The sequence below is a fragment of the Copadichromis virginalis genome, linkage group LG11 (genome assembly GCF_057382275.1).
Source record: "Copadichromis virginalis isolate Kocher_CV1m ecotype Utaka linkage group LG11, C_Virginalis_male_GT1.1, whole genome shotgun sequence".
Classification (NCBI taxonomy): domain Eukaryota; kingdom Metazoa; phylum Chordata; class Actinopteri; order Cichliformes; family Cichlidae; genus Copadichromis; species Copadichromis virginalis.
Window position 1 is genome coordinate 37,326,786 of NC_140628.1, and position 11,070 is coordinate 37,337,855.

Consider the following 11,070-nt stretch of genomic DNA (forward strand, 5'->3'; position numbering starts at 1 on the left):
ACCTTTAGTAGCGTGCCAAACGCTGTTGATTTTTAGGAGCTCTAGCACCACCCTGTGGTAACTCAAGCAACTGTTTTCTCTGCTGGTTTACTTTAAACATGCTCAGGCACCGAAGTGACTCTGTGCTTCTTATCTTTCTTTTCTCAGAACCACAGCATTTGGCTTCCTCAACGCCCTCTGTAAATTAGCGGCGGTGTTAGGCATAAGCATCTTCACTTCGTTCGTTGGCATAACCAAGGCTGTACCCATCCTGTTTGCCTCAGGTGCACTGGCAGCAGGCAGTTTTCTGGCCCTCAAACTACCTGAGACGCGGGGCCAGGTGCTGCAATAATGTGGCACCAACAACTTTCCAGAGGGCAGAAGAGTTTTTGCCACACTGTGAACGAATAGCTCAAGAGCCCTCCAAATCCTGCACTCTAACCTCTCCCCATCTACAAGAGTAAATTGTAATGCAGGTAAATATTGGTAATTATTTGATTGGTACAACTCCATTCCACAAAGAGCTGTAAAAAAGAAAAAGCTAAAGTAAAATCTGCTGCCTGTGCCTCATTGTTACTCTAAATTGGAAAAGATGAAAACACCAGAAACATAGTTAATGACATATTTAGTTATTAGAGTCTGTCTCCCACACTGTAAATACATTCCTCTGGGGTTGGAGGTCAGGGATGGGGACTCTTGATGATGAGCCATGCAAATAGACTCATAGAAATGACCACTAGCCATTGTTGCAGAATTCTCTGTAGTCACCTCCATTCTTCCGAGCAAATCCAACTCACCTTTCCAGTCTTGAGTGCTTTACCATTGTTGGACACTGACTCAAAAATGCAACATTTTCTGCCTTGATTTGAAGCATTTTTGACTTTGCGAGGTAAAACCAAGACACTCTTCTCTTGGCTTCCTCCTTAACAAAGATCTGTCGTCATTCTTTATCTCCTGAGGTCTTGTGTTGGTGTACAGACTAACTGCCATTTTTTTAGATAATAGAACATTCCAGGTTTGCTTTTGTTGCGATAAGGAGCTCCATTGAGCTCCTCTCTCCCTTTATTGCATTGCTATAGTGAAACACCGCTCACCTCCAAGCGGCCATAAGATCATACATACACATTTCCCACTCAAAGGGAAAACTGCATTCTACCATGAAACCCATTTAAATCACAAAGGTGAAGATATCTGTTGAAATGTACATGTAAAGCACAACCACTTGTCAGTGTGAGTGCCCCTAACATTTTCCTGACTTGAAGAAAATGTTTAGAATCTCACACTCAATCATCGTTTCCAGCCACTCTGTATATCCCTTTGTGAGAAATGCCTTTTTAGTACTCTTTCTCCCAGACTTACAGTATGTTTGTCTCTTGTATGCTTTGGAGGGTGTTCTGCATGTCACAACGTATGTATGTAACGTTATGAAAACTGAGAGTACAACATGTAAGCAGCACATGTTGCATCTGCCCATCAATTACTCTGAATTAAGTTGTATTTTGATATTTTTTATCCATAAAAGACAGCACAGTGCTTTTATTCTGATGTAGGGATCCAATACTTCTGAACTGTTCTTAAAGCACATGCCACAGATTTAATCTGGTTATTACACATGAAAAAAAAGAAGAAGATAATAGAAAGTTTTTTAAATGTTACCCCACAAGCTAATGTTTTAGATGCAGCCATAGATTGTGTTAGATGTGTAAGCTGAATGTTTTCATTAATGTGAGTGTGCTTCTTGGTGCAATATTGAACCTCTGTGCAATATTGAATATTTTGTTTTTATTTATTTATTTTGTCTTCTACCATTTCACAAATGCAACTTTGATTTGTGGATGGATGTGGAGTAACCTATCTAATATACAGTAGATAACTAACAAGGCACGATAACATACAGTACTGGACATGATTAAAGGACAGTTCAAACCAAATCAGATTTGCATGTTTTTTTCACCCAAACTCCACAAACCTCGATTTGAATAATGTTACACATAAATAATTTTCTCTCCATTGTCTCCACCTCCCCACCAAAAGAAGTTTGCAGCGAGCTAACATGGCAGCAGTATTTATATCCTGTCACTCTGTCATTTGCACATCATGAGCTTCTCGTCATGTGTAGATGAAGAGCGATGCTGAGTAATACCACTGGCTGGTGTAGTTCAATAGAAAAACCAAACCAAACAAAAGAAACAGGAAAATATTGCAACATCTCATTTGTAAGCCTGTCGTGGACCACAGTCAGCAGCTTTAACCTGGACACGCCCAGGGTTCCAGCACAGTCCTCTGTAGGTTTGAGAGCCTACAGGTGTGAGGCAGAAACACTAACCACTGAGCCACTGTGCTGCCACCTGAAAATATTGAGTAGCTAGGTCATGATTTCTGTAAAGATGCTATTGTTGATTTTTGGGCACTTGGTGCACGCCAACGCAAGTGTCATCTGATTCTCTTAGATTCAGGAGAGGGAACGATGCTTTCCACAGCTTACACCGAAGCAAGGTGGAACAATAGCACTTTAAGTCAGAGAACAAAAAAACTGTCCCTTAATCTGTCTTTTGCTCTTGAAACAAGAAAAAATACAGTTCAACAGTTGGAGAGTAAATATTTGAGCTGTTGTAAAGTACTTCAGGCAAAGTAAAGGACATGTGATCGCACAAGAGTTATTCATCTTAATCAACTTATTTTGGGGCTTGTATGTTCTTTAGGCCTGTTACAGGATTTACTGCATTTCAAGGGGATTGTTATGCTGATGAGAGTGTGAATTTTGGACATTGTGTTTAAGTCTGCTGTATGGTTGAAAGGTATCCAGATATAACATGAAATTCATCATAGAGAACTCACTGCCAAGGGCTGACTGTCATAAATTCCACACATACAACAGCACAGAAAATATTGCCACATTCCCCTGATCCGCAAAATGATTATGATGTGTTCACATTTGCAATGTTTAAGAAAAACAATCATCGACATGCCAGATTAACAAGAATACAATCCTTTTCTCCAGACTGCCATTTTCTTAGGATAGCAGCCATACGTAGACTCGAGACAGTCGAAAACAACAGACAAACCATTGCACTAAATGAACACTGTCATAAAGGCACAGTGGAGAATCCCTCGATTCCTTCTCGACACATCTGGATGCGGCCTTGCTAGAAAGTGAAGTGAAAGACAAGGTTTAGCAAGAGCACAATGACCAAAATCTACCAAATGACAATTTTGTAATTGTGAACATGAGGTGCTCACGCAAACCCCCCCTCCACCAGGACAGTGACCTGCCCTTTATACATTTTCCCGTCTCACTCTGATCCAAATCTGACATCGGACCCCTCATCTATGAGTGTGCCATGAGACCACCTCTCATTAATTATTGCCAAATATTTCCTATGCCCTGAGTTTACATATGATACCATTAATTCTCTGTTATACATATGAAGATATGTAAATAAAAATAACTAATGTAACTAATAAGATAAGCCTTTCAAACCAATGTTGCAGTCAGTCTTTGCCACCCGTCACATGAAACAAGAACATCTGGACTTTTCATCTTTTCACGACTCTTAACAAATCTGACTTTAAGGGTTCAGATGTTCTTGTTGGAAATCTGCAACAAATAACATCTTTAGAAGCCCAAACGGCCAGCGAGCCTGAAAATAAAATTAGCCAGATCCTCCCTTAAGAGCACACTGATACACAAACGCACATTCACAGCATAAATATAAATGCCAAGCGTTAGCAGTTCAATTCTCTGTATATCGTCCTGTATCACCCATGAAATTAAGAGCAAGGATGTCAAGATAATCGTTGTATTTGTTTAGCATGGTACACTGTCAAGACGCTAACATGTCTCGGTGACTCGGTTCACGTCAGGATTGTCTCTTGTAGATACATATCCTAGCTTATGTTACAGGGTTTTTTCTATAATTAACGTGTGGCCTGAGCAACAGTCAATTGTGAGTGCAAAAAGTTATCAAAGCAATAAGTGTTTGGATATTTGTCTTTTATTCTCTCCTTTGAAGTTATTGGGAATCGGAGCACATTAGCTATACGCTGGCCTTGTCCACGGAAATGCTGGTTGTTGGCTCAATAATGACACAGAAATAAACAGCTGACATTTGTGTGTACTCTCTGAAGCTACCCTAAGTCTTGACGCCTTTGTCAATAAAATTGCATTGCCATTAATTAAATGTAAGGAAGAATTTATCACCCTTGTCACTGTACTGTGCTGTAGAAACTGTAGTTGATTGTAAGTTTAGAAACTGTGGTATCATAAATATTAAAAAACAAAAAGCTGTAAAAAAAAAAAAAGCAGTGTAAATGAACAATACTGTATGTTGTCTTTGATTTTATGTATTTTGTAAATGAGAATGAAACACAAGTAAATACATCAATGTTAAATACCAGTTATAAATCATAATTAGAGTAAATATGGCGGCATCATTTCTGTTTAAAGGTGTGTGAGATTTTTTTTTCTTATATTTTCTCATTGTTGATTTTTGGGTTTACATTTTTCTGTGACCCTTTGGAATCACAATGGATAACAAAGAATCATGATGAATAAACAAATTAAAAGAATTATTTTGTTTTTTATATTACCATTAAGTATAATGGGATATTCACTCGCCCTAGGTACTATTGTTCATCCACTCATTGCCACAAATATCTAATAGACCAATCAGATGGCAGCGACTGAAAGTATGTAGACAAGATTACCTGCTGAATTTCAGGCTGAACATCAGAATGGGGAAGAAAGGTAAGTGACACTTACTTAATACAGCTGTTGGTTGTCAGACAGGCTGTCTGAGTGTCTCAGAAACTGATTGTCTACTGGGATTTTCCCCGTCACAGCCATCTCTAGGATTTACAGACAAAGGTCAAAAGAAGAGAAAAATACCCAGTGAGCAGCAGTTCTTTGGTCAGACAGGAATGGTCGGAATGCTGTGAGGTGATAAGAAGGGCAGAATAACTCAGATTACTACTTGTTAAAAGCAAACTATGCAGAAGAGCATCTCTAAACACACAATACATTGTACCTGGAAGCAGATGTACTACAGCAGCAGCAGAAGACGACACTGGGTTTCATTCCTGCTAAACCAGCTAAGACCAGGAACCTGAGACTATGTTGAAAAAACAAACAAAAAAACCTCAAAAACATTGCTTGGTCTGATGAGCCTCAGTTTCTTCTGCAACATTTCGGATGGCATTATGGACTGATGATTTCACCTTATATTTCCTCCAGCGTGTGTCAGAATTTAGAGTAAACAATATAAAAGCATTGATTCACCCTGTTCCATGTGGTAGGACAGGAGATTCAAATCATGGATGAAGAGAGTGACAACTCTGCAGCAACTGTGTGATACTGTCAGGTCAATATACATCTGAATCTTGGAGGAATGTTTCCACACATTGTTGAACCTGTGCCACAAAGAATTAAGGCAGTTCTGATGACAAAACAGGGTGGAAATCTGCATTAGCAAGGGTGTACTCAGTCAGATGCACTGCCTGAAACAGGAAAACATAATGCAGGGTGATGTGTTATTTGAGGGAAAGAGTATTCCAGAAGATATTCTCTTATTGGGTGTTTTGATGAAGGTAATGGACAACATGGTTGGTTACACTGGTTGCTTAAGCAACCCTACACATTTACTTAGGTTTAGATGATTCACATAATCATCATAATCCTTGAACCACCTGGTGTCCAATGCATGTGCAAACATACTAGTTTGATTTCTTGTATGTTTGTTTATATGTTTGCCAGCATACAAGAAATCCAAAGACGAAGAATACAGCCAGAAACGGCTTTTCCTGCACAAGAAGACTTATTTATCCAAGATAGGCTAAGACTTTGTTAATATGGGCTTAGGGGTGGGTTCATCTTACTGGCAAAATCCTGATAATAAGTGTGAGTGAGACGACTCAGAGAGACTCAAACGTGAAAATGACTCTCCTCAGAGTGCTTTTTAAAAATGCCTGGCAGCTGGAGCCCTGATGCTACTCTTCACACCATGCTTAACCTGGACAAATTTGATTACAGAAACTTATGGAACGTCTACATGACTGTGGGCTGTTTAATAAACTATAAATATAAATGCATTAAAAATGGAGTGGGTGTGCAAACAATAAATGGCAACAATATACTAGCGATGCATCCAGTATGCTCAAACTCAAGAAGAAGCAGAACAAATGAAATTGGAAATAAAGGTAATAATACCATTCAAAGAAGAAGAAAACGGCGACAATGTAACAGCAGAGGGGGGCGAAGCGGGAGATGATACACCCTTATTCAGTATACAGAAAAATATTGGTAAAAGCTTATTTATTTTAGAAATATGAAATCAATGGTAGGCAGAAGGTAATTTTAGTTATTTTATTGAAAAGTCTTATCAATTATGGAATGACAACATTTTTCTTTTTAAGAGAGACAGACTTTTTAAGAGAGTCTAGAGATGAAATATAAAATGAAGTAGTTTGCTGTGTGTAGAAAACCTTCGTGAAACAGGAACTTCCCATTTCCTGCCGCAGATTTGCATTTGGGGGTGTTGTGTATTTACTCCAGCCCAGCAGGTGGCAGTAACACGCTGGTTGTCAACATCCAAAGCCAAGTAGAACAACGAGACAGCAGCAGCACTGAGCATACTTTGCTGGAAGGTTAGTAGCCAAATTTACTTTGGTTAATTATTATCTTGTCAATTATTATAGTTATAATATTAAAGACAGAGTGTGCGTGTCTTGTGTGAAAATGTTCGGTGTAAACACAGCTTCCTTCTCTCAGTTTTTACTATGAAAGCTGGAAATCTCAAGCTAGCAAGCAACGACTTCATGCCACCAAGCAAACAGTTACACAACCGTCCTTTCGGTCGGTGTACCTTTGTAAAAGGGACAATGGGAGAGCTGTGAGGTCTTTATTAAGTTGCCAGGGTAATGCAGTCTGTAAAAATTAAATGCGCATGTGTCATTTTAATCCATGCATGAATGACTGACTGCATGAAGTCGGTTTTGGCGCTGAAGCTGCTCTCACGGCAGCACAGTGGCTAAATAAGAGCCTCCTCACCAAGCTAACAGATATTTTCCTGTTATATGGTGAATCAAAAGCATCCTAACCCAGACATGATAAAGACACAATACCCTAATTCTTTTTCAGAGATAATTTGTGCCCCAACAGAAGAAGATATCTGTTTATTGCTTTTATCATGTAATGGCCATCGACTAAAACTGCTTTTTCACCCCAGCTGAGGCCCTGAACATGTCTTTACTTGATTCTCCAGATGTTGTCCTGAACACAAGTATGTCACATTACCTTACATGTCACATGTTTTTATGCCTTCCTAGTTGGTCAACTGCTACAGCTTGATGCTTCCCAGCGTCCTCCGCTGTGCTCGGCCCGTATCCTCCCATCCTGCTTTAACCCGTCCCTTTGCCCACTTCAGACCACATATGGACCCAGACCCCAGCCGGCCCGTTCAAAGGGCTATCACAACCAAACTGACCGACGCGCTGAAGCCAGACCACTTAGAAGTCCAAAATGAAAGCCACATGCACGCTGTGCCCCCCGGTTCGGAATCCCATTTCCGTGTCCTCGTTGTCAGCTCCAAATTTGAGGGCCTGCCGCTGATTCAGCGTCACCGTCTGGTTAACGAAGCTTTGAAGGAGGAGTTAAGTAGCTGTGTTCATGCACTGGCGATCCAAGCAAAGACTCCTGAGCAGTGGCAAAGTAACCCTACCGTGGCTAAGAGTCCGCCCTGCATGGGAGGTTCGAAAGGTGATCACACAGTGGAGGAGAAGTTAAAGGCTGGGCGAGAATGAAGTGTTGGACTGTGAAGTAGTTTCACTGTGCTGAGGGACTGAAATGTGAAGACTACAGGAAAATACTTGACAAGTATAAAGAGCAGCATTTCCTCTTTTATTTGGAGATCATTTTGTTGTGGTCTTATTTCTAAATCTTTTTTTTAATTCATTAATAATGCAAAATTTGGTTTGAATGGTTCTGTTGTTATAAAACTGCATATAAATTATATGATTTTAGATGGTCACAGGTGTTTTTATCATCCAGGTGCTGCATGAATACAATACAGGGATGCACTCTTCTTCTTTAAGCTACTGTATGGTTTTATTTTTGTTTGATTTGTGCTCATAGCATTTAGTGATTTTTCCTGAAATCTAAATTTCAGGAAAGCCCCTATTTGCCTGTATACTTGCATTTACTTAGTCACCTCTTAGAATAAAGCAATGCTTGCATTGCTGTGAGTGGCAATAAAAAGTTCCATTTGTGAGACTTGATAATTAAAAGTTTGAAGTTATTCGAGTAGGTATTGGGTATTGGGGATAATACGTGAGTGCAGTTTAGTGTTTCTTACTATTAAGTCTGAAGAAACAGGTCTTCTGTGTTTGCTCAACCATTAAGTTACAGTTTTCCACAGTGGTATACTACAAAGTGGGTACAAAAAGGCAGATTTTCTTTGTGTTGGAAGGCTCAACATCTGAAACCCCAGTAAGAGATGGGGTGAAGTCAGGGTTGTCTGTGCACCTTCAAGCAAACGGTAGATATATCAGGTGCTTCTTAGCAGCAGTTCTGGCAGGATGAACTGTGAAGAGTTTGGGGCTTTACTCTGCTCAGATTCAGCAAAATGCTGCAAAACCAGTTGGATAGAGCTTCACCGTGCAACTGTATAATGAAGCGAACTGCAAAAGCAAATCAAGAATTACTTAAAGCAAAGATGGGATCTCTGCCCACCAGAACATGTTTTCAGTTATTAAATGCAAAACTGAATGCAGGAAGGTTGTTCGTCCAAGTATTAAATGCAACCAAGTGTTTCAAATATATGTTCATTTTAGCCTCTGAAAATGGGGCCTGTGTGTAAAACTGTCTGCAATTCTAAAGTAGTTAGTTCAATACTTTTGTTAAAGCGCTTTAATTAAACCTGAAAGTCTGCAGTTCAGTTACAGAAGAAAAAAGTTATTGTCTAAATGCTGTGGACATAAAACGAACTCATGAGATGCTGCTGGTGTTCAGGGAGATGACGGCAGTGTTGCAGTTTCAACACTAGAGGGCAGTATGTGTGAACAAATCGGATTATTTGAATGGCTAAATCAAAAAACAAAACAAAAACGTTGACCTAGTGTTGGATATCAGTTATTGTGCTGCTTTTTAATTTTCTCCTTATGATTATGCATGTAGTGATATTAAAAACACAAACTGGTATAATGCTCAAATCCCAGGACTAAGCTAAGAGAAGCTTATCAACAAAATACACTTTAAGACAAAAATGTGTTTATTTAAATAGAAGTATTTTATTGCTAATTTGTAAATTAGATGTATTTTGAATTATAATTCATGTATTTTTGTTCTCAGAGTTTCACATTGAACTTTTACACAAAAAGTACAAAATGGAGTTTCTGCTTGTTCTCAGGATGATGCATACTTTACAGTCAGTTTGCGTGCGCTGTATGTGGGTGGGCGTCTATTTTTGAGTCGTGTCACTGCAAAGGTCAGCCTGTCCTGTCCTCAACCCTGATGATGGCCAAAAATCACCTCTCACGCCTGCGAAGGAGATAAGACAAGAAAAATAACTGGAGGGAGTCTGACTCAACATAAGGTTTCATTCAACTGAAAGATTCATTTGAGTTTTGTTCAGATTACGTGTAGGACAAAAGCAGCAATGCCAAGCAGATATCACCGAGCCAAAGCAAGCGTTAAACGCTGTGCTGCAAAACTGTTCAAAGTTATTGTTAGCTCAAGACAAGTTGCTGAACTCAGGCCTTTGGTGGAATGTGATGTCACCTCAAGGTAATGCGTGTCATCTTCTACAATCATCCCCTGCCTGGAATTGACAGCCTGTCAGGCCGCACAAAAGGCTTCGGTGAGGAAGGTGAACAACTGGTGTCACTGGTTTGGAAAAAGGAAAAACAGAAACAACCACTTTATGACCCCTGCTTGCCCATTAGAGTCAGACCTAAGGGTGCAAGAAATGAAGCTGGGGCTGTGAGAGAAAGCCGTACGTTGGGCTGCAAGGCCCCGGGACCTGCAGACTGTCTCTGCTGACGTGATTTATTGGTCACAATTCCAGGTGCTGTTATGGATGGAGAGGGAAAAGACATCAAGGATGATGAGGTGGAGTGCAGGGACTTGTTTTGCACTTAAAAGGTTGGACTGTTTTACATGCGCTTCTAGTACATCACCTATTCAGCCGTGGCAGTTATACGGGAAAATAATAGGGTTGCTCGGTCACTGTTTTGGCCAGAGGTGCAGTTCTAAGTGTATCCAGAGATCAGTAATTTAGCTTTCACTGAAATGGCTGTTCATTAAATAATTGGGTCAACTAGCTCAGCTAGGAAAATAAAATTTAAGAGTTGCCTGTAGCAGTACAATTAGCGTCCAGTCAGATGGAGACTCCACTCATGGTTGTTTGGAAGGTGACAGTTTTTTCTTTTTACATGTTCTTATTTTTGTTTGTTTTTTCTTTCTTACTGTATTTAATCTTTACAGTCAGCTTGGCACATTTGGTCTAAAGACTTATTAGGATAGTCTAGTATTTTTCCCACATTTTTAAAAATGCTGAAGTAGAGACATCAAAAGAAAGAGACATGTAACTCAAAGGATCCTGTAACTTCCAACTGAGAAATGTCTTTTTTTCTTTTGATCCAAATAAAACAATTAAAACAGTTTTTATTTTTAGCCAGTTATTCCACAGCTGTTCTTTTTATGTCCTTTTCGCCTTTAAAATTAAAGTTAATTATTAAATGCTTCAAAATAAGTAATAAGAGATGTTTCAGGGTGGCTGCTGAGTGGCTAGAGTTTATGAAAGGGCTTGATTGATGTTTGGATGTGCCAAGTTAATGTAAAGACGTACTTTTATGAGCAGTGTTTTATTCTATTAGTTATAAAACGCCAGTTAAACACCAACTTCGCTAAATATATGCAAGGTGTATTTTATGTATTAATTTCTGCAGGTACTCGTCTATCAGAAATTCACTGTAAAGCTATGGTTTTTATGATGTAACTGACTATAGTTTACCATAAGGAATTTCTGTTATTGTTGAAAATGGGGTTCATTCTTCCCTTGTATCAGCTCATTCTCACACAGAACTACTGTTCACTAG

At 39.4% G+C, this 11,070-nt stretch overlaps 2 protein-coding genes across 2 annotated transcripts in view; both read left to right on the top strand.

The window, feature by feature from the left end:
- sv2a (synaptic vesicle glycoprotein 2A) overlaps positions 1–4,281 on the top strand; it is a 47,138-nt gene extending 42,857 nt beyond the window's left edge. Inside the window, exon 13 of the mRNA XM_085472284.1 lies at positions 148–4,281. Within this exon, the coding sequence (XP_085328410.1) occupies positions 148–331 (184 nt within the window). The 3' untranslated portion in view covers positions 332–4,281. The remainder of the gene's footprint in view (positions 1–147) is intronic.
- A 2,258-nt stretch (positions 4,282–6,539) lies between these two features.
- bola1 (bolA family member 1) lies at positions 6,540–8,243 on the top strand. The gene is made up of 2 exons (XM_085472285.1): positions 6,540–6,621; positions 7,303–8,243. Exon 2 carries the CDS (start codon positions 7,324–7,326, stop codon positions 7,774–7,776), a length of 453 nt encoding a protein of 150 aa, XP_085328411.1. The 5' UTR covers positions 6,540–6,621; positions 7,303–7,323; the 3' UTR covers positions 7,777–8,243.
- Positions 8,244–11,070: the final 2,827 nt, after the last annotated feature.